The sequence below is a fragment of the Neopelma chrysocephalum genome, unplaced genomic scaffold, assembly GCF_003984885.1.
Source record: "Neopelma chrysocephalum unplaced genomic scaffold, ASM398488v2 Primary Assembly neopelma1_74, whole genome shotgun sequence".
In the NCBI taxonomy this organism is placed as follows: Eukaryota; Metazoa; Chordata; class Aves; order Passeriformes; family Pipridae; genus Neopelma; species Neopelma chrysocephalum.
Window position 1 is genome coordinate 6,341,743 of NW_020897735.1, and position 24,305 is coordinate 6,366,047.

General features: G+C 39.9%; 1 protein-coding gene across 5 annotated transcripts in view; it reads right to left on the bottom strand.

Moving 5' to 3' along the window:
• The window catches only part of AK8 (adenylate kinase 8), a 67,565-nt gene extending 43,281 nt beyond the window's left edge, over window positions 1-24,284 (bottom strand). For 3 of the 5 annotated variants that reach the window (XM_027687587.1, XM_027687584.1, XM_027687583.1), the window contains exons 1-8: window positions 24,095-24,284; window positions 21,940-22,024; window positions 18,057-18,106; window positions 17,250-17,363; window positions 11,725-11,793; window positions 4,106-4,187; window positions 2,487-2,558; window positions 1,734-1,934 (exon numbers count right to left, since the gene is read on the bottom strand). In XM_027687587.1, coding sequence (XP_027543388.1) covers window positions 1,734-1,934; window positions 2,487-2,558; window positions 4,106-4,187; window positions 11,725-11,793; window positions 17,250-17,363; window positions 18,057-18,106; window positions 21,940-22,024; window positions 24,095-24,187 — 766 coding nt within the window. In that variant the 5' untranslated portion in view covers window positions 24,188-24,284. Of the gene's footprint in view, window positions 1-1,733; window positions 1,935-2,486; window positions 2,559-4,105; window positions 4,188-11,724; window positions 11,794-17,249; window positions 17,364-18,056; window positions 18,107-21,939; window positions 22,025-24,054 lie in introns of all 5 variants that reach the window. The other 2 variants (XM_027687586.1, XM_027687585.1) reach the window with 2 other exon arrangements.
• Window positions 24,285-24,305: the final 21 nt, after the last annotated feature.

Sequence of the window (24,305 nt, forward strand, 5' to 3'; positions counted from 1 at the left end):
CTCCTTGTGCCCATTTTATGGCCCACAATACCAGAGGAGGAGCAGCTCAAGCTGCAGCCTCACTCAGCTTTTGTGTGATCTTCAGTTCCAATAAAAGACTCTCCAAAGGGTCCTTGTAATAAAACAGTATTTTAGTCTAAGCAATAAGACAAGCTTGTTTGTGTGAATCAGAAGCCCATTTAAAAAAAAAAGGACAAAAGGGTTGGTGGAGAACATCCCAAGGGATCAGTATTTTAACCGGTCAACACATCGCTCTCGGTTTTTCTGAGAACCTTTTCTTTGGTATCATTAAAAAATCTTATCTAATAAAGAAGAATCTCCAGCAAACTCCAGCCTGCAATTTCTAGACAGTAGACCTAAAGCATTGAGAAACTCAAACTGCAACCCCATGGGATCATATCCCATCATATCCCATCATATCTTCCTGCAGTGCCACAAGCTGGGATCCCACACCACCAACTGAATTTGATGTCACATCTCCTTGCACAGGGTAGCAGCAACTGCATTGAACTTTACAAAATGTTATAATTATGTGAAACAATCCACAATATTACTAATATTTATGAGAGATCTCCTCTCTCTTTTTTATCTCTTGCTGGAGATAAAAATACTTATAAAACACTTAACAAAAACACCTGGAAAATCATAACAGAAAATAGTGTGTTTGCTGCATAACTTCCTAAAACCCAAGTATCAGCTACCCAAGCAGTGCTCCAGTTATTCTGAACATTTTCCATAACCCAGTGTATTGAAAAGCACAAACATTACAGGCAAAGCACCCTGCTTACAAATGATGCTTAATTTGCAGTAAATAACCAAGTTAATTAGGAGTAATGATCCCCTAGACAGTCTCCACATCTAATTATTCTTTAAAAAAAAAATCTGGCTGCTTGATGCACTGCAGAAAAAAAGATCTAGAGAGGATTTTTTCATTCCAGTTTTCAATTTATCTCACTACATTATTAATTAATAATAATTAATATTCAGGCACTCACATTTTTATTTACAATTCAAGGCATGAATTCTTTATGAATGATGATATGAACTTTTAAATTTAATTAAGTAATTTAGAGGTAATTAATGTGTAAATTCAGAATATAAACTTCCTACTTGTTTATCTTAAAAGTGCAGCACTCGTTATTAAAAAAAAAGACCTTTTTGAGATGCAAAATTACTGGGATATAACAGATCATCTGCAGACTGACAGCTACAAAGTACATCATCAATTGGTCTTTCTGGCAGTTTCCTTATTCTCTTCTAGAAGGATCAACAGTAGAAGTCAGATTGCATTACAGTCAAGCAAAGCAAACAAGAATTGTTGAACAGAGAAGCCACCAGCACAAACAGCTTTTAAACAATGAAATGTTACTGGCTTTGAACTACTCCTGCGTCTTGTTATCAGACTTTGGAAGGTACCAGCCCTTTGGGAGATCAACAATCGAGCCACAAGGCTCCTTTTAGAGGGAGACCCACAGAAATAACGGTGGCATTTGCTCGACCGAGCCCGCTGTTCCTTGGCAGGACTGTGCAACTCAGGCTTTCCAGTTATCTGCACTTACTCCAGTCCTGTAAAATAATTACCAGGAGCAGCCCAAACGCTGCACTAGAGAGAACACAACCCAGCTGGGAGCCATCTGTGTTGACTAATCCTACAAAGTGCCTCTAACAGCCGGGAACTACCTTTCCAACAGGACTTTCCCAACTGGCAGATTTGCCATGAAGTCCATATTTACCCTGGGAGAGCACATCCACGGAGGGCTGGTCTGCATTGATCGACTTCAGAACTTTCTGGTAGATCTGGAAAACCTCAGGGAAGTTTCTGTGATATTCCAGCAGTTTCTTGGACACCTCTTGTTCAGACAGATCCTCTGGTTTCACCAGCCGCTCCTGTACCAGGGGATCACTCGGCCAGTCGAAGGTTGTGTGATAAACCTCTGCAAGTCACATTGGGAACTAAGAGCATGACTTAATAGATCTATCTCTAGATAAGAACATTCCCCCAATTCCCCTCCTAAAACATTCAACTTGATTTTTTTACTGAGCAACATTAGAATTTTATTTTGTGATGGTTGATTGATAATAAAACTCGACAGACGACACAGAGCAAAATCTGTTTGACAGTGACTTAATGGAAGATACCTAAAAGCATATCTGCACCTCAGAAACAAAACAGGACCTGGCAGAGATGCACAGCAGAATTCTAAGCTCAGATGGACAGATTTAACCTTCAAATATTCTGTACTGCTTTAGTCTGCTTTTTGCAGGCTGAATACTGATCTTTACATTTTCCTATATTTTATTGACACTCAAAATAATGCAACATCAACAAATACTGTTTTCAAACAGTTTTAAATTTATAATTAGAAATTCCTACTAACTCTTAAAGGGATACCATTTAAATTTTAATCCCATTAATACAACAATGATTTTGACACCACGTAACACTCCAGTTTGTAGTGGAGATCAGGAACAAACACATACAGCACCTTGTGTGAGGGGATCAAGCCTTTTCCCACCGTTCCTCTCAATCAACACAGTGTCTGAAGCATAAAGCATAACTAGGCAGCAAAAAAGGAAAAAAGAAGAAAAAAGAAAAAAACCGTAGCTCTTGTTAGTTACTTGTTTTATTTCCTGTGACTGTTTAAATGTGTCCTAATATTAAAGGTGGCTGAATGCCCTTAAAGCAGGTTTGCCTCATTCTTATTTCCCAGTATTCTCCCTGCAAATATTTTAATTCACTTTTAATCAGAATTTTGCTTCACCTACTAGACAATATAGTGGGATAAAATAGCCATGAATCCAGTACCCATGAGCATTAGCTGTGCCTTCTATCACTACCAATTAACAACTGTCTCTGGAGCCTGGGACAGAAATACCACAAAGCACTTGGGACTGATTCACTTCTATACCACAAACCACTACTTTTCACCCAGGTACTTTGGTAGTGAGACCAGTGAAACTTATTTTTTTATAGCCTCACAGAAAAGTGTTCAAACTTGATGAGAAGCATCAAAAGATGGAGCATCTGTCAGCTCCCTGGGTTGCTTTTGGCTAATCATCCTCGCAGTTAAACACTGTAATTTAATTACTATTTCCAGTGCATTTGATTATTGTTTCAAACAAGTTCCTTTTACGATTTTCTTCTCTGTATCAAATAGCTCTTTCAGGCACTTTTCTCCCTATTAAGGTACTCACACATCACAAATCTCATCTCCTCTCAATCTTCTTTTTGATTAACTAGACAGACTGAGCTTTAAGATTCTCATTCAGGTCTTGGTGGCACAGATATAATTGTGAGCAAAACTCAACTTCAGATGTTATTAGGTATATTAAAAATACATGCAAGTACTAGACATTAAACACTTTTGCCTGACTCTATTGCAGTGATTCTGAATTCTTCATTAACAGTCAAATATCATCCAAATCAAATCCAAAGTGACAATTCATCAAGTTGGATAACGTTCTGTTCAGTGTGCACTGGCAAGCTCTACATTTATCATTTCACACTGTATTCCACACAACTGTAATGATTTCTTACATTCTAAGTAGGCCCTTTAACTATATTAATTTGGGACAACTGGCTTCTCCTACGTGGCAAGGGCAGCTGTCAAGGTCTTGTCTATCAGCCCTTTGCCAGGAAACAAACGTTCTGTCCAAATCAAGGCAGAATGTACCCTTACTCTGAAAGGTCAGGCTTAAAATCACGATGTTTCCACTTCACTTGGTCAAGTTTACATTCTCTAATTCAACAGAAGCGTGAATTTGTATTTCAGTACATGAAGAATTGATTTAATCTGAGGATAAAGGCTGATTTTTAGAGATGGAAGTCGGAAGCAAAGCTACTTGTAGCTGCTCAGAGGCACTGCAGGGTCTTGGATTCACAGAACTCTGATGTGTAAGAAGAAAAAGGTTCATGTGTGAAAGAGTTTAAAGTCTCACAAGTTATCTCAGGTTTCCAAGTGAATCTGAACTATTCTGAAATATTCTGCTTTCTGGTGACTCTGGTGTCCCAGCACCACTATTTGATTTATTGAGGATTTTTTGGGACAAATGCTTCTAGTCTTTCCTACAGGATGCAATCACACATAAACCTTGTACTGCTTACCAACATGTCTAGGAAAGATGCCAAAGGATTGCAGCATCCATGCCTGTTCCTGATTTTCAGGGAAGCCTTCCAAAATCCATCCCTATCGAACAAAAAACATGAAACAGTTATTGATCCTGGAAGAGAAAAAACCCCAAAAATTAATACTAAATATCAGTGCTGTTTGCACAAAAATTACCTCATTCTCATCCCACAACAGCACAGGATTTCTTATGGATGCTTGTGAGAGAAGAAAGCAAACATGGAGCACTGATATTTTTGTGAAATGCATGCACTGATACCACTGCCACAGAGCAAGGGGAACTTAGAGGTTGCAGCAGTGATTTTTTTTCCTCCACGTTTCAATCTTAAAAAAAAAGCAAACCAACTTCTATCTTGAATAAAAACAGCCCAAAACAATTTCTACAGTTTTGAAATATTCAAAAGGATATCAGCCCACACTGTGTATATATATATATAAAAAAAAAGAAGCTAAACAAATCTAAAGACAGATTTAATGCCAAGAACACTGAGGAAAATATGCACGCTTTCATTATTTTCTTAAATTATACAGGAAAACTCACAGTAATGGAACCAGCGTTCCCAGAGCTAATGAAGCAACAGAGCAAAAGAAAGAAAAAAGAAAAAAGAGCCTTTTGCTCCCTTAAGTCCTTGTTATAGCCAGCTAAGTGTTGGATTGAGCATCTTTAAAAAAACATTTACAGATCTGTGAAATACCGTAGGAGAGCTGCTGCCTCACTCAGTTTTTGTCTGATGCAGTATTTGAAATCTAATCCACTTCCCGGTCTCAAGCCCGAATCTTCTGAACTTTCCCTAATTTATCTGTTACTTGCTTGACCACACATGTCCTTGTTCTATTCTATACCTCAAAAGAACTTTGGGATATTACAATAAATCTGGGAGCCATCTTTGCACCGAAATAAAGGAGATATTTTAATATTGCATTAGCTGGCAGTTGTTATCATCTCCACATAAATCTGATGCTCTGTCAGTGTGGGGTCCACGGTATTTCAGGGAAACATATCTCCACAACTTCTGTAGGAGGGAATGGGCCATTCCAATTACTCAGGAAAATAGAGGAGACTATTTAAAAATCCTGTAATTAGCCTGGTTTCAGGAACGTGTCATCCTGCTGATACCTGGAGAAAAGAAGAGACTCAAGTAACTGCAAGGCATTTTTGCCACTCCCAGTGTTTGCTCTGCCGAATTGGAATGAACCACTGGCTAAGGTCACACAGGTGCTGAGAAATCAATTTATCCCCTGGGACTTGCAGGAGGCAAAGCTGCACAATATTTGTACTGGTGTGCTCAGAACTTCAGCACTAGTTTGGAATATATTGTGTACAAAATAGAGAGACATATATATAGGCCCAGATCTTCTTCTAGAGAGAAATGGCATCTGAGGTCTGAAGCAAATAAATTGATGCCAATTTACACAGACTACAAATGTGGCTTATTTTCTCCACTCCAACAGCAACACTTTTGGAGACTAAAACAAAACAAATGAAAAAAAAAAAACAGAAAACACCCACAGAACCTGATGTCACCACTGCTTATTGCTCAAATCACACAATGTGCAACAGGCAGTGAACACAATATTGTATTTTAACAATCCATAGCAAACTTCTAGAGGTTTAGATACAAATTTCAAAGGCAATAAGCAACTTTATAGAGAAAAGTTTTTTCTGTTTAGGAAAACATAGCTCAATAAACAGCTTCCTGCAACAAATACATTTTAGGGCATTAAACAAATGCAAAATAAATACACAGCACAAAAATAGTGAGCATTTTGGAGCTGATTTCCAAAGGTCTCTGAGTTCCAGGGTATCAGTCAGTCCCTAATTAGAATACATTATCCATCTACTTGACACTTCAGTGAAATGTCTATTCCACCACAGAGCTGCAGCTTTGTTCAGAACAGGTTTATTGATATTCTGCTGCATTCCCTCTCCATACCCCCAGTGGCTTGGTTCTGTTTTATCACACATCAAAAAGGCCGTATGCTCAGGGCACCCCATGCACAGCTCAGAGCTGGAGGTCTGAACAGCTGCAAGTAGTGTGGTATCACAGGAGGGACAAGCTCCAAGCAGATGTCACAGATAAAAAAAAAAAAAGGGGGGAAAAAAAAAAGAGGGAAAAAAAAAAAGAGTGAAAAGGGAGTGTGGCTTGGGAACGAAGCAAGAGGAAGCGAGACACAGCAGAGCAAGACCTGACTTAAAATATGCCTATCATGCTTTATGCAAACACTGGTCTTTTTTGCCCTCCTGACTATCATTAAAGTGTAATTAGTAACTTCACATGGTAAATTTGTTTCTTTAAGAAGCCATCTATTTTTTGTTCTTGATAGCAGTGACCTCCCAGCCACACACGGGTGGCACCTCATCACACCAAGGGTGGAACAAAGGCTAAAAGTGAGGAATTCCAGGGTGCCTTTACTCTGTGGCCACTGTTCCCTCTCTTTCAGCTGGAAACCTCCCTCCCTTCCCACATTAAATAGCGCATTCTGCTGCTGCCTTAAAGCCAGGTGAGGTGATCCTTGGAGACCCAGGCCATGCTGAAAAAATCAGCACCAAGGAAGCACTTTCAAAGGCATCACTCTCCTCTCCAGATCTCGGGAATCTGGAGAAAAGGAAATGCTCAAGGTCACTCCCAAATGAACATCTCCCTCCTTTGCTGGGAGTACTCTCAGCTATAATACCAAGCCTACAACTTTCACACTTTCCACCACAATAATAATGACTTGGGTATTCGAGTTCTCTCTTGTTATTTGACCTGTACATCCTCCATAGTTTTTTTTTAATTACAAAATCCAAAACTGACAGTGCCTTTGAATAATGAGAAGGGATAGCACACAGAAATAATGCTGAATTACGAGGCATGTCTGAAACAAATCTCAGCCACAAGCCTAAAGATCAAAGGTCATGAATACGTTGCTTTTAGAAAAACAATCACAACAATTTTCCCACATCATTATTCAGTGGTTTTGAATAAGTATTACATGGTTTTCACTTCCAGCTGGAGAAAGGGGGCAGACAATAACACAAAAAATATCAGTAATAGCTTTGCCAGTATGGATGTAAAATTCTGGAGATTTTCAGACCTCACCAGACTGAGGAGTGCAGTGGAAATATGGTCACCCCAGCTCCTGCAGTGTGGATGAAGGAAGAAGCTCAAGCTTTAGTAAAGTCCCATTAGAAAGAAACCTTTTATCCCCCACATTATTTTTGTTGGTTGAGCAAGATGCAAAGCTATTTTTTAAAGTCCCATTCTTCTCAGAAAGCAGAAAAGGTGGTGAATGGGCAGATTCTCTCCCCAGATAAATCTGTGTAACATCACATTCTTTGCATGGAGTTTCACAGAGACAACATGATGATCTTCAGCTACCAAGGTAAACCCAAGAAGAGACAAGAGCCATTGCTCTTCTTTGCCTTCCCTTTCAAGGACAGCCACCGCTCTTCTGGACTGTTTAATACCCCTCTAAAGTCATTCTGCCACTTGTTTTGTGTGAATCACTGGCCTAAGATTAGTTTCTAAAGATCCTAAGACCCCAGGAAGGTGGCCCAGCTCTCTCTCAAATACATCCTCTAGCAAATCTTTTCACTGGCTTTCTCCAGTTCCATGAATTCCCTCCACAATCCCAGCAGTCAGAGGGGCTGCAGCCAACCTGTACAACCCTGGAAGAAGAAAAGTCTCCATATCAGCTTCACAAGTCCCATAATGTTTGCAATAAGTTTTCTGGGTGTGCTGGAAGACCTCCCCATCTGATCCCTCGCAGTCCTGACCACATTTGTGTTAGAAGAACACATAACACAGAGTCTCAGCAGAGCTGTTGATCAATAAGAATGTTCTCCTCAGAGAATGCCTTTGACATCCATAAACCTGGGAGTGTCAAAACAATGGCACAAAAAATTCCGTGTTCCTACTGTCAGCGGGATGAAAGCTGCACAATTAATGCCAAGGCAATGACACCACAAGGAGAAATAAAACAAACAGCTGGTGGTAGTGTGGTCCAACACACTGCTCCTAATCTATTAACATTCTCACTAAAAACATGCTGACTCATGTTTTGAAAGAAATGGCATAAATCTGTTCAAATGATGTAAAAAAATCCACAGCATTAATTCTATTTTGAATCACACAAGGAAAATATTGCAATTAAAAGGCACAGATCCCCTTTTGAATGAGAAAGACATACACAAATTACTATCTGTTAATGTAAAGATTTTTAATAACCATCACACCTTTGGAAAACCAATTATGTGGTTTTCCTAAAAACAGCTGAAACCTTAACTAGATTGAAAACATCCACTCCTCCATTCTTGCTGAATGTCAGGGAAGCTTTATAAAGGTTTATTCCCCCCTAGTTGTGTAAGACATCCAGCTCTGATTCAGTGCTGCTGGTGATAACAACAGGAACATAAAATGTAGGCAGGACTCTATGCAGCTGTTGGCATTTTAACCAGCTTGTCACCTTACTTATTTTACATGACCTAATACTTAAAATCTCTCTCACTGAGAGATCCTCCCCTCACTGACAGGAGAACTAGAGCCATGCCAACAATTACAGAAAGCATGGAGCAAAAAACCATGGGGTGGATGAAGCCTTTGGAAAGCAACGGAAATTAGCTGTTGAAAACATACATTTTTTTTTTGATCAGGTAAAGAGACTTATGGGGAAAATAACTTGGAGAGGTTTTAGAGCTGTTATAAAAGCCCTAAACTGAAGAGTTATTCACATACTTGCTAGTTTACAACACCTCCTGCCATTCAGCAGCTCTCCTCCAGAGAGTATTAGGGGACAGATTGTCCCAGCAGCTCCTACCTGTGAGAGAGCATGTGAGAAAATATTTAACCAAACTACTGAAAATAACAGGGAACCTTCCCTGTCCTACCTGCTCACTGCTACAAGCACAACCAGAGGAGCTGTTTGTGTTCACCTGAGGGGTCTGACACCACCCAAAGCCTGGCAGTCAGGAAAGCAGTTCCTCTCCTGGTTTATCATCTTTCTAACTTGCTCTCATTTCTGCAGGTTTAGAGATATTTTAAACATCCTCACTCGAGGAGAAGCATCACCTGAGATCGATGTTCCACATCTTGCCCCAAGGACAAGGTAGTAAATCACACAGTCACCTGACTTGCTGTATATCCATGATATCTCATTGCACTGCCTGCATAAAAAATGTTGACATTCATAGTCATTTTTTTGCTGCTCATTTGCTGGTATATCCAGAGTTGACAATATTGGTTTCTACAGCTACACTCTTTAATCCAAAATACCACAAAAATGAACAAGACAGTACACCACATGTGTGTTTTTAAACAGGCTCTCCTGCCAACTGAAGGGCCTAAGTCCTGTGTGAATTTATTGCAGAGAAACAAATATACCAAATACTACCATATATTTGATCTGGAGTGCTAAGTAACTGTAATGAGTCAAAATAAAATAAAACAGCTCAGCTAAAAAGACCTTCAAGAGAAACCAGACTGACCCATATAATTCAAGCACAGTGACTACCAATGCAAAAGTTTAATTCTACTTTGTAAATTTAAAATTAATAGACCAATTATGGAGTAAGGGATGCAGTATTTTGTGAACAAAAATTGATACCCCTTAGGTTTTCTGCCAATCCCTTCACTCCTTTCTTTCTAAGGATCCAAGAAATCATTGTTTCAGTCTCCCAGGTGATGAAGCATGGAGCAAGGACACAGGATTCTAAATCTCACCAAAAAATGTTCCACTTGGAAAAGAAGGGAGGGAGGTCATGTCCTTCTACATAATGTACTAGAACATTCTTCCAATGCAGGAAGGGAACTCAGAAACAACAGCTTGGTTTGGTTTAGCTTAATAATTTTTTTCAGTAACACCAAAAACCAGCAGGCAGCATTAAAAGTTAAATTCTCATGCAACCAGTGGCTTAGATATTGGGATAGGTCAAGGTTTAGCTATTGCTGGTTCTAAAACTACTGCTTAAAGAGAGCAGCAGCTGCCCCTGGCTACAGCTCTGTGCTCTCAACAGACACACAGATGTCTTCCAGCAAACCTCTCCAGCAGGAAATGTAAGAGATCACATCTCCACATATTCATGACCATCCTGACCAAGTTCTCCTTTCCACAGTTCACACACAGTGACTCTGATCCAGCTTACACAAGGCAGGGCCATTGTAAGACACCTCCACCACTGGCTTAGGTTAAGACAGCTGCCTCTGCACCGAGGCACTGGAACCTTTGGCAATCACTGATGTCATCAGAGTTCTAAAAGCTGAAACCTTCAATCAGGTGTAGAATTTTTTTTTTTACTTATTCTTGCTAGTTTTGTTGACGTTTCCCTGTACCTGCAAACACCTCTGCACTACAGAATTACCATCCTAAAAACTACAAGTGGCCCAGCCCTTGAGATGATTTTGTTTGATGTGGATGGAAGGATCCAGCCTGCAGATCGTTGCAGACTGCACCAAAAATCACAGAGACAGAAGCAGAAGACATGAAGCTTTCAGCATTTCCACCTTCTTTCGGTGTCTAATGCTAAGAAGCTTTAGGAAGCAATTTTCACACTTCAATGACATGTTAATTACCCGCCCTGCTTTATTCAACTGACAAGGCGGATGTTGATGATGATGTTGAGAAGCATCAGATTTTATTATAAAACTCTGAGCCTGGCAGTATCTGCATGAGGTGAGGAAGTTCTACCTGTCCCTTGACTCAAAGGGGTGTTACAGTGCCTGCTATGAAAACATGGACTATTGAAGAGAAAAAAGCTCTTTAGTCCTTCATGAACACAACACCTACTTTGGACTGCACTTTTTCCTCTCAAGAAGTGCATCAAATAATGTGCCATCCTTATTTTGGCATGTTTACAAACAGGGTTTTATCCATGAGATTGTTATATCTCTTACAAACAATCCCTTATAATGGGCTGACCATAAACTCCATAAACCATAACAACATCTGAGATTTTAAAGAAAACACATAAAAATGATTTTGCTTTCCTTGAGTCCAGACATTAAATTCAACCAGCAGCAGTCTACTAAAGTTCTCTGTGTTAAAAGCCTCTACTTACATCAAGGCTAAGCAGGCAGGGGAAAAAATAAAGCCACACGTCTGAATATAGCTAAACCTATTCAGTTGCCTATTTGTATAAGCTAAGAGTGAACATATTAATTAATACCTAGAAAATATTCAAATGCAGTTTTTCCTAACACAGGAAGAAAAAAGAGGACACAATGAGAAATAAATAAAATTGAAATGAGTAACGTTAGACTCTTTCCCCCCCTTTCCTCAATAAGAGTTAAAACCTTAACATATTGATTTTTGTATATTTTCTGTTTATCTGTTTTGTCCACTCTATCTCTGCCAGTTGCCCCAGGCAATCAACAAAGCTCTGCTTGTTCAGCCTTTGATCATCTCTGTGCTGGAAGATTAGCATATGCATACTCTCATCCTCCCCTTTATCCTGTTAATAAAGCTCCAAACTCCCTCCGCTGATGTTCAAGAAAGCAACCGGCTCCAGAGCCCCCGATGATTTGCCCCCATTCCCTGCTCTGCTCAGGACTAGGAATGCTAACTACTGCACGAGTTGTGTAAGTGCTTATCCACCGGCCCTCTGAGGAGCAATTCTTACTTGTTTGATGCAGTCCACGTTTGACAGACGTTCCTGGATCAGATTGGCCCAAAGCGCGTTGGGAATTTTCTAAAGAAAGAACAAAAAAAGGCTGAATATTCACAATTGAGTTCAAAAGGAATTTTACCATGCAGGCACATTGTGGTTAAAGGTGAAGTGAGATGTCTTCTTAAAAATAAAGAAATAAATAATTCAGCGTAAGCCCCGGGTCATTAACATGAGTTAATGACAAAGAGTTAATAAGGGCACAAAAATCAGTGTTAAAGGCAAGCTGAACACAGAGCATGAACATCCAGGGGGTTTTTTGCATGCTAACGTGGAAGCAGTGACAAGTCTTACACACTAACACACAAATGGGCATCAGACCTGTAAAATCCATAAGAAAATCACATCCCTACGTTGTCCTTTTTACCACAAGTGTCTGATCCACGACTGTATCAGTGGGCTCAGCATCAGGGATCTTGCCAGCTATCAGTGAGACAAACAGGATCTCAGACACTGAGCAAACAACACAAAGAGTCTGATCTTCAGCTTTGTTTCATACTTTCAAATAACTCTCTGTCATCATCCAGAAAGTTTATTTAAAATGTATTTTATACTGAAAGATAGCTTATTTTTAAACTCAGGACTGTGAAAGGGGATGGAAACTGCATTTGCCAATATTTTCAGAAGTGCTGTTTAGCTCTGTGATTCCTACTTTGTCCAGATCTAGAGATATTTTATAAGGCAGTATTTTCTATGAGACAGAAGAACGAAGTTCCTCTACAGATTTAACACCTCCCCAACACTTCTTCTGTTGTATTAGACTTCCTGACAAATTAGCAATACCCTTCTTTCTTCTAGTAAGAATTTTTTTCACTATCTCATTAATTTAGACCTTCATTGTATGCTGAACTTGGTTAAACTCTGTTAGACAGTTTAACTTGATAAAGCCTGAACCTCTGTCCATACCACCCAGAACAGCTGCTAATCATTTGACTAAATGCTTTGTCTCAGTCTCATTTTGTCATTATTGAATGAATACTCAGAAGAAAAACTCCTGCAATCAGATTAAAATCCCAATTAAAATAAATTATCTTTCACTAAACAATGTGACCTTTACTCTTTGTTTCCTGCGGTTCCACATATTGTAGATTCTCTTTTTTTTTCCTAACCAAAGACTGAAGGGTATAAACCCAAAAAGGAGCATTTCTGTAGGCTTGTGTTATACTAACAGAGGTAGAGAGATATAATGACAGTATGGTTGACTATAAGGAAAGATTTAATAAAATCTTCTTTATTGTATCATGAAATAATTTCACCAGGAGTGGTGGAAGTGCTACCATACAAGTCACTTTAAACAAGGATGGAGAAAACACTCCAGAACACACAAAAGAGGCCAGTGTGGCACAGACAAAGTGGCCCAGCCAGGCAGAGGGTTTGCTTGGTTTGTTTATCTCTGCTGTCCCCAGTTCTGAGCGCCTCTCCTCGTATCAGCCATTCATAAGGCAACTTTCAAGCAGGTAAAAGAGAAAAAGGGAAGGAAATTGCTGTGTTTCTTGGAAGTCAGCAGGTCCCAGAGGGTGGAGTGTCAGAGCCTCCTGCAGCCCCTCCCTGCTGGAGCTGGGCCGGTGCCTTTGAGCCTGTCACCTTCCAAAGGGGCCCCACGCTGCTCCCAGGAACAGCCAGTGCCTCCCTCACTTCTTTCATGTGTCATGTCAAGGCAGGCTGGAGACTGCTGGGGGTCCTCTCTGCTAAGCCTTGCCAAACCAATTTAAACCAAAATGAGACCAACTTCTTTCAGTGCAGTGGTGTTCTCAGCCCTCTCTTTGGAGCTTATTGCACACAAACAATCAAGGACACGCGTTCAGGTGTTTCAGTGGTTTAGCTCCTTCTGCTCTCTGTGGCTCAATTCCAGTCTCATTTCCTGGGCAGTTTTCCTCCCACTGAGCAGTGGCCTACAAAATAATTTTCAAGGGGTTGCTTGCAGAATGCCTAATTATTCAACTGGAAATCGTTCTCTCTGATACCTGTGATAGCCCGTTTGTAATTTCTCTCTCATAAACACATAAATACACCGTGAGCCTGGCAGACGGGACTGCACCTCCCAGAAATCTGCTATAAGGGACAATGACACACATTTGATTAACAGCCAAAGCACACCTTGCCTGCAGCACTCAGAGCTGTCCCAACATTCAGCTCAGGTAAAGGACACACCTGCTGCTGTGGGATTTTGTTTATGTTCAGACCACTTTTCTATACACACAGTTTCCATACTGCTGAAAAACTGAACTCAGTCAGGATTAATTTTAAATATCCCATGTTATTTCAGGAACATCATACTTCAACTTCCATGCCTGATCTACCCAGAGTTATATCTTAATGATCTTTTCATAAAACTTTCACCCTTTTTTTTGGTGGGGGAGCACTTTCACCGGACTTCTTCTTGGAAGTTTTGGATATATTCACTCTGAAAACAGCTACAGCTAAAAACTTAGGACTTGTCCAAGTTAGCACCTTGGAGAGAACAGCAATCAGGTTTCAAGAAATTGGGTTTAGTATTCTCAGAATCATGAATGGTCAGATTTAATTTGTTCAGATAATACACATGAAAGGCTGGGCTTTTATGGATACAGAAAACTGGAACAGTTCCTATTTGTTCCTTCATAATAGCGTACCCTGGAATAGATTGGAATGCTGACCATGCCTAGATAAGGATGCCTTGGGTTTTTCTCTCTTAAAAAGCACAGGGACATGATGCAACTCTAGAGCAGTTTTAAGTTACTAAGGAGTATGCAAACACCTCAACTGCGATTTAGTGTAGCATTAAAAGCACACCCATCCCCCAAACTCACAATTACCACAGTTGTTTCAACTTCTTATTTTATCCAGTTAACAGGAAAAGTGAAACATGAAATAGCTCATCATTAGACTTCACTATAGGAAAACCTGAAGATGCTTCCTATTAACATTATAATAACTAGAGATGAGGGAATAATTTGCAATGATTTATCTAAAAATGTAGCCTCTTTTTCTGTTCATGGAATATTTATTGATAGCCCATGGTTCCTGAATATTCCAAAAATATTTGACTTCTTTTTGGAGCATTTTTACATGCAGAATGATCCCATTTTACTTTGAACAGTCAATATTTAAAATTCACTACCTGAGCTGTGCTCATTAGTAAGTGGCCAGGTGTGTGTGGGTGAATGATTGCATGTCCAACTTGAAAAACTGAGCTTCAGGGAATAATCACCGATTTTAAATATGCCTTCCATGGATCCTTGTGCCAGGAAAACCCAAATGCTTTAATGCTTGCTGTGAGCGAACACAAAAGAGATGAAAGCTTGGCTAAAGATAAGTGGGTAAAATATGTGAACAAACATTTGCAGAGCTTTTTGCAGCATTTGCCCAGATCTGGTAACATTGGCCTACTGACCTAGAACTGCCTGACCTTTGGCACTGGGGTTAATTCAGCCCCAGTAACTTTATATGTGTGAAACGACATTAAATTGTGTTATATGATCTTCACACCAGACTTTCAAAAACCACGGCCTTAGTTCCTGCTTTTCCTCTTCTCCATTTATTAAATTGCTTTGGCCAGGACTCCCAACTTTTTAATGCCCAGGTTGTATCAAAGGTGGTGTAAACAGCTATTGTTCTGTTCCTGAAAAGAGATCCAAACCTATTAGTGCTAATGGATGCTCCGGGTGCTGGAGGAATCATTTACCACTTGCTTCAGCAGAACCAGGGCTCAGTTACAGCAACAGGAGATTCAGGCAGCAGCCAAGAATCAGGAAGGGAAAAATACAGCTCTTGAGATGACAATTTGGCCACATTTTAAGTCGCTGTAAAGCTTGCATTGATTTAGAGGAAGCAAGGAGTTCCCTCCTAGTTCCAGGAGTTATGTTTGAAGAAATAAACTCATATGAAAGAACAAAATTACTTAGCCAAAATGTTCTTCTAGACTCTAAATCTCAAAACTAAAGGCAGAGTGCACAGTGCTGAACCACCACCAGGCTCTTTGGGCCCTCCTCACTACCTGATTAGCCTTGACATTTTTGACTTTCATCTTCCACACCATCCATCTTTTTAAATCAAATAAGCCCAAAAGGATACCCTTGAAAGTGCATCTGTATAGTCTGAAATATGTTAATAATTACAGTAATTAAACCAAAGGGAATTTTTGTTTTAAATTCTCCCCCTCCAAGTATAAATTTATGAACCTATCAAAACAATCTTTAATAATTAGCAAGAAGATTTCAAAGTACATATTCTCGGTAAGAATAATTCTGTATCATCCCAGCCAAGTGCAAAACCTTTTGCCAGTGAGTTCAGTGAGTTCAATGAATTCTTTCCTCTCAGATCTTGAAGTATATTACTTGAGCCATCTCCAAACTTCATTCACTAATTCAGTGTGATAAGATTACCCTATTTCCAGCCCAATTTTCTAAGGAAAAAAACCTAATCTATGTATCACACTGTCTGCCATCTCAGTAAATTATGAATCTGTTGGCCAATTCCAATCTTAAATTGGATTTAACAGGGTTGTAGAATTCTCACAGATATGAAATTGCTTCAATTTTTATGAAAATAGGTGATGAGGGAGAAAAGATATATTCAAACTAGTGGACTTGTTAGAATGAGTCCCCCAAACCCAGACTTCTTCCACTTTATTTCTCATGGAACACCTTGACATCTGGAGAAAGAAATCAGCTAAAAGGGCAGGAGTCAGTAGCAGAGATGCTTCTCTGTATTCAACATATTTTTCCCATCTACTTGTCACTAATTTTTAATCAGGACACCCGGAAAAAAATGTTCTTTGGACCAACTGCTTTGAACATCAATTAGGAGGCCCACAACGAAGCATGAAAGGATTTAAAAACCTGTCTGGAGCAAACACAGTACCTGGAGTTGGGTAGAACTGAACAATCTGAGTAGCTGCTCTCGCCTCAGTTTGAGAGCTCCAAGGGCTGTCAGTCACTGCCTGGATTGTCACACTCCTTTGGAGTTAATGCACCAAGTAAGTTATTTGTGTCATGCTACAGAGAAATCAAGCATGCACAACTAAGTAGCACTGTCAGATCAAAAAAAGTTCTTTGTGTACATATTTTCCAGAGCATTTTGTACCAAAGGAGACCTGAGAGATTAATGCTTATTTTATCGAGATTATCAAACATGCTCAGATAGAAGGCTCTGTGTTTAATGATAGCAGGAACCATTCTGTAAATTGTATTGTGCACTCCTGGACTTATCCCAGTTCTGTTGCTTATTTCAAGGTTAATTTTTCAAGATCTTCATTACTTGACATTGTCTTCCTCTCCTTCTGTGCCCTGACACACTTCTCTTTGTTCATATCTTATCCTGCACAGCTCACCCTTCTCTGAAAGGCCCTGCACCTACACATACACAAATGTACAAACTACCACAGACAGAGGAGTATTTACTCTCATCTGATCAACTCATAGCAGTGGAAAATCACGGGAATGCCACATAATTCCTGTTCTGTGACATGAGAACAGCTGTTATTGTATTCTCTTACACACCTGATTTTTTTCTTTATGTGCCTTTGCTTCCTCTGTCAGCGCTAATGTTTCGTTGAATAACAAAGTCTCCTGAGAGACACGTATGGCATCAAAATGTTTACTAAGCCACATTGCCTGAGGGAAGAAAAAAAAAATACAGGTTGAAGTATCTGGAAAGAAAATGAAGCATTTTTTTTCAGAAGGCTGCAGAAAGACAGAGCTTTCCCAGCCATTCATTTAAGGAGACAGACTTTACGTGCAAGTTTAAGTGTTTCTTATAAAGATGTTCAAGAGTCTACAGTTTGAATAAGGGCTTTTTCATCTCCTGTCCCATAACACAGAATTTAAAGAAAGAAGTATTCTCCCTAGCATCACACACCACCATCACCTGCAGTTTCTGTGGTCAGCTTTCTCAGTGGTTCAAATACAACTCTGACATTTGCAATTAAGGGGTGCCAGTGGACATGAGACAAGTGACCATGCAAATGGAGAAACCCACAACAAGGGAACACCACAAATGTGTAATTACAGTGCTTCTCACAGGTTAATTAGTCCTGCTAAAACAAGGCAGGCAGAATTCTGTTGCATTCCAGCAGTATCACTACCACTGCCTGAGCTCTCGCAGAGCTCACTTAAAAATTTCCATTTAACCTGTAGTGTAATGTACAGGTGTCTCCCTCAGGAATGCCACCCTTCAATTGGCCTTGTGCTCTTCTATCACTTAGATACATCTGAAAGTGATTTTTCCAGAATGAAGTTTACACAAATGCTGAGCTCAGTGCGATGTAAAGAGTGAGCAGTGTTACAACACTGAATTAGGCTACTTACAACTGTAGTTTTCCCAGAAGCAGGTGGACCGAGTATACAAATTTTTGGAGCTGTGAAACAAGGATATGTCAATGTCAAGATGCAGAACAGCAAAGATCCCAACCAGTTTCTCACTATTGCATTGCATAATACCAGTGTAGTCACAATGAAACAATTATTTCAGATGGAAAGCTGCCTCAATGGAGGCTTCAGGATTGGGCTCTGCTGGGGAAAAAAAGGGGGGAACAGTAAGACAGTGCCAGCTGGGTCCTCCTTTAATCTCCATGGTCAATGAGATTAACACTCTGACTAACTCTGCCATTTGGAGAGATATATGAGGTCTATATATCTCAATCCATCCAAACACACGGATAGTTTAGTGGTTGAACCAGAGCATAAGATACAAACATTTCCTTACCCGAGTTTGACTTTTATTCCCAAAGCAGTTACTTAGAACAAATATATTTTGTGATGAAAAATTATTTCCCATTTTAGTTTCACCTAAATAGGTTGTGTCAGGGTTCAGAGGAGATTTAGATACTGCAAAATGAAGCACGCTCTCGCTGCGCTTTTTGACAGCTACCTTCACATTTTCTAGTCATCCTTAAAAGCAGTTTTCCTCATTTCTGCTTCTTGTGTTTCTCTACTGCATATCCCTCTCCTTTCTCTGAGGGGGAAAGCTGCAAAAAAGGCATCCCAGTTCTGAGGAATTCTTAATCCAATGCATACAGACAACACAAAAGGCATTACCTTCATAAGCTTCGTTGGGAATGAATGAGAGCCAAGACAAGAGAAAAAGGAGTAATTCTTAGGAAAGCATTTGGAACTTTTTCCAGCAATACACCTTGGGCTGCGACTCCTTGAGCTGTTGTTTTATATTAACAGCTTTGATGTTTTTCCCCCCTACACCACAGGGAAAAAAAAAATCCAAACCAAAGCAGATTATCTACAGGAGGAATTGGTTAGTATTTACTGGGAGTAACGTAGGTCAAAGCAGAGGAGGGATCTACTCACCCAAAAAACCTCTTCAGCTCTCGATAACCAAGGGAGATGGTGTCTGATGGTTACAGACAGGCAAGGATGTGAAATGTATTTTTATGAGGCCTTCCAGGCACTTAACAGTTATTGGGCAGGTGCAATTTTTAAACATACATGAAACCCAAATTACGGATTCATCTTTACAAAGTTATCTGACTTGGAAGGTTTAAGAACAACTCCCCCCTTATTGGTTCTTGCAAATGCAACAGAACTAGTACACAATGTAGAAAAATACTTTAAAAGGATACATCAGCTGTTTTTATCACCTAATTTCTTTCAAATGTAATGTGATTAAATCCTAGGGTTTTTTTAAAATCTAACACCTTGAAACTCCAGCCCGGTACTTAGGAATTATTTATAAACAGCGTCATAAAAGAGTGCTCGGGTGCCAACACTAATCAACTTCTTCAAACCACTTCAAAGAAAATCAAAAAACCTTTCCATCCACAGATCCTTTTGAGGTTTAACTAGGAGCATGATTTAAAATTCACAAGAAAGCCCTTAGGTATTGAAGCTTTAATACACAGCTTTCTTGGACAAACGTTTGATAAAAAACGAAACATACCATTATATACACCATCTCATGCTTTAATATTGCCCAGGGCTACTGTAAATGCTCACTTTGTACTAAATCTGGTTTTCTCTCTGCTTAGTGGCTGGCAGCAGATGGGGCAGTGTAATTCACTGATTTACTCATTTGCACACTTGTAAGACTCCTCTAAAGCTTTCTCCCCAAACATATGACACAAGGGCACAACCAGGACACGATGTCACGTTTAACCCCCTCCAATCAACAAAGAGTAAGTGTTTAATACCAGAGATCTGAAGCAGAAGCCAAAGGAAGTCAGGACATTCCAGAAAATGCCTTTGTCTTCAGTAACAAATCATATTTCATTCTGTGTTTAGTCCTGATGAGATGTTACAGGATTTACTCTTCCTAGTAAAGTAACTTTTAACATTCAACAGCGATTTTATCAACAACAAAATGAATCCTGGAATAATGCAAAATAACAGCTGGACTCAGTGACTTCCATTTAAATCCAAAAGATTTTATTATTAATATTAATGCAAAGAAATTTGTTCAACTTGTGAGAGAAGTCCTTTGTCAAACAGAAGCACATGGTACATGCTGAACATTCTTGCAGAATTTTTTAACATTCCTTCAGAAGTTTGGCTGTAAAGGAAGAACTCACAGAAATGCCTCTTGGATCCTGAAAGCTCTTTTTCATTAGCACAAACCAAGACACCGTGTAGAAAACTTGCACCTCTGAATGTGAAAGAATTACCAGCCTTTATGTGGCCCTTTAAGGTTTTTAGAAGGAACACATAAAAGAACAATAGTGCAGAGCCCTGAGCACAAGCACTTTGCCACACATTTGACCTACGGGGTTTTCAAGGCAGATGTAAGCCATAATCATAATTAGGCTTGTTTATATTTTTAAAAGTACTTTAGATCCTATTATTAATTAAAAAGGTTTTCTAACTTCACACCTGGGATAGATGCAATGCCTCTTTTCCACACATCTCTGTTTGAAATTTTCTCTAGGGCTAAAACTGTCTGGCAAGGCAAGATCATGAAAATTCATCACTCTCCTGATGGCTCTAATAAGGTTTTTTTTCCTTCTAAATAGTCAGCACCTTCCACCATGATCAAAAAGTAAAAGCAACTCTGCTACACATTTCCGTTACATTATTTTCCATATAATTTATTCTTAAAACAACATTTAGGCTTTAATTTTAATTGGAGTTCCTCCCCTTCCTTAGTAGGTTTTTCCAGCCCAAAAGCAGACAGCATTTTCCCTTTGACAAACAGCTGCTGTAGTTCTATCTTTAGCCTCTAAGTAGTGAAGTCCTGAAATGGAAACCTGCCTAATTCTGTTTGAATAATACTGAGGGGCTTAGGGACAAATGTAAGCTCAATGTGGAGAAATTTTAGCAGCATTCTATCAAACTGCATGAAATTCTTCCACATATTTTCCATGGGTCTCTAAACTAGATTGATTCCTCATGCTGCTGCATCAGAAAAGGCTGGGAACAATTGGCTGGATTTGGTTTCTTTTTTTTTTTAATGTATTTAGCAGCATTTCAATCAACACCCACCTGATCAGCACCACTAAGAGCTCACAGCACCTCCAGTGATCACAATTTCATTGATGCTGCAGCAGAACTTTCATAATGGTTTTACTCTGGTTTTAAAGAAACATCAAAGCCACATGACACCAGCTCTCCCTGACAGCTCATGCAGAACAAAAATTAGAGTTCACTTGTGCATATCCAAATATAATCTGCCTAAGGGTGAACAGTTTGTAAATCAAATAATTTGATTGAGGGTACAAGCTTTTTATTGTGCAGAATACAGACTTCCTATTCACTTTAGCAGGGTTTGTTACACACAGGAGCAGACACACTCACTGTTCCTTCAGCTGAGATGCCACTGAGCACTGGAACTCATTAACAGCAGCCAGTAACGAACTAATCAAAACACAGGGAATCTGCCAGCCCAGGTAGAATAGGAAACCAAATTTACACCTGACAAAAGGAGTAATTAGCGAGCTTAAAGACAACAGGAAATATCAGATGGGGCACAGAAGGCATTAATAATTGATACACCAGAACTCTTTGTTATTCCCTTAGAGGGTTTCATTGTTATAACTGTTAAAGTGCATTTTTTATTAGATTACCCACTAAAAAAAAAAGAAACTGAAAGCATCTTGCCTATAACTATTCCAAAATGCTCACCAGTCTTGTTTGTTCCCCCCTCCTCAGTCTGAAAAGTTTTATCCATCACCTGCCAAGCGCAGCAGTTTCCAGCAGCTGTTTACAAATAAGGGATTGAAGTATTTATGGTGTCTCAATTTTCACTCACCATCATCGTTGTTTTGCTTTAAATGGTTTATCATGAACTCAATGGGATCATCTGGCTTATGAATTAATAGCTCTTCAAGCATGTTCTGAAAATAAATAGGACAAAGTCAGAGGAGAATTTAACAGCTCTGCAGTCATGGTATCCTGCATTTTTACAGCACTGTTACAATGAGGATCTTAAACAGCTTATAAATGCTTATTTATTTTCTTTCACAGGCAAAATTGAGACTCCAGAGCCTGTTTTAGATGCTGAAAAAATGAAGATGGTCAAAAAATTGCCAGTAAAAAAAAAAAATCCCAACCTGTTTGCTTTGGCTTATTTGTGGTACATATGGACACCAGGAAGGTTTGACTCGAGCAGTTTGGGGTTGACAGTGGCTGAGTCAGAGTTGACATAAAAACCATACAAGGAGTGGCAACTTTCCACTGATTTCAGGGAGGATTGTGGCTTTCCAGGCAGAGAAAGGACTAACCCTGAGAATACCAACCCCACAGATTTCCCAGTAAGACATTTCAGCACAGCCATGAACTCTGTAACTAAAACTAAACATCAAACAGAACTAATATTCTGACTCAGATAAGCTGCAGAAATGCTCACACTGGAATAGACATCGAGTTCTAAAAAGCAGCCATAACACTTTAATATTTGGAAGTAAATTCCATAAAGTCTGTATATTCCATGAAGTTTTATATCCTCACCAATTGATTGTCTTTTATTGGAGTGGCCTATTTTCCTTTTCTACTTCATCCACTTCACTGGAATAATTAAACCACTCAATTTTTTTTATAAACTGTTTCACTTGCAAGTTCTGATGCTTCAAGGTCTGAGTAGCAAAGAGCACAAACCATAAAAATTATATTTTTATTGGAAGTTCATTTAAAATTATTACTTCCTAGCAACCCTTATTTAAACATAAGTTTGGATTTGGCACTGCACTTATCAGCAGCTTTAAAAATAACAAACCTGAGCAAATCTGGGCTTATTACTATTCAAAAAAGTTCAGGCTGACAGTGACTGACACTGTTACTGTTTCTTGCCCAAATCCTACCTTCAAATCCTTCATTTTATTCAATTCTGCTAAACTCAGTTTAATTTCACATGAGTAGTTCTGTGAATCTCTAAAGGGAGGTTCGTGTTTTGGGTCCCACGTTTTAGCTTTCACATTTTGTGTTTTGTAAATGTTTAAAGTTTGGGACAACAATTTGGAGCTGTGTTTGTTTGTGTCACTAAGTTGCCACAACACAACTGAAGTAGGAAAAGAAAACAAGACTCTGAGTCAGTCCCATAAACATTTTATGTACAGTGAGGTCCTGAAGCTGCAAAACACAGTATTTCCATTAAAAAGCCCCACAAATATTATGCTACACTGGCCATACTAAATAGCTTTAGTTACTTGAAAAAAAAAATAAGAGGATAAAAAAAGATGAGGCAAGAAAAATAAACATTTGTGTGTATTTCAGTGAGATCTGAACAAGTAAAAAGGACTTTCTAACAGAATTATGGGTTAGCAGCACACAGGGACAGCCTCTCTCTGTCAGAGACAGAACAACACCAGAATATTTAGTCCCTCGCACAAACCTCCACACGAAGGACACAAGGGCTTTCCCCAAACTTACAGAACAAAACACACCTTTTCCTAAGGCAGGGAAACCAAATTTGCTATTTACTGAAATCTCAGCGACGCTGGAAGTGCCGTTCTGTTGCTTTATCTGTGACACAAATCTCACGGAGCAGCCTCAGCAGGAGAGGGTTTTAGCGGGATGACGCTAATGAGGAGGTGGTGACTCTGACAAAGGCAAAACCGTCACCGCCGTTCTTCCTGCACTTAATTTGTTATTAATTTGTTATTGTCTCCCCCTCCTCTTCCTCCTCCTCCTCCTGCTGCCAAGCCCGCCTCGCCTTTCACAGACTCCTTTTTTCCCACTGGCTCCCACTTTTTTCTCCCCCAAAAAACGCCAGGTATGAACGGCAGCAACTGCCAATTAACATAATTAACGTAGAGAGCGCTCGGCCGCTTCCCGCACAGGGGGACACCCCCCCGTTGAGCTCCCACAGCAGCCGGCACTCGGCTCTCGCCGGTGCCCTCACCGCCCTCCCTGGGCCGTCCCCGTTCACCTACAGGATCTGGGAGAGCCCCCGCACCGTCCCCGCTCACCTGCAGGATCTGGAAGAGCCCCTGCTCCTCCGCGTAGGTGCCCACGGGCGGCGGCCACAGCTGGGCCGGGTCCTCCATGGCCGCCTCCGCCATGGCCGCCCCTGGCAACGAGACGCGTTGCTAGGGATGACGTCATCACTGCGCGACGGGGCGCGCGGCCGCCGACTCGTTAACCGCAAAGGGAATGGTAAGAGACGTCATCGAGCGGCGA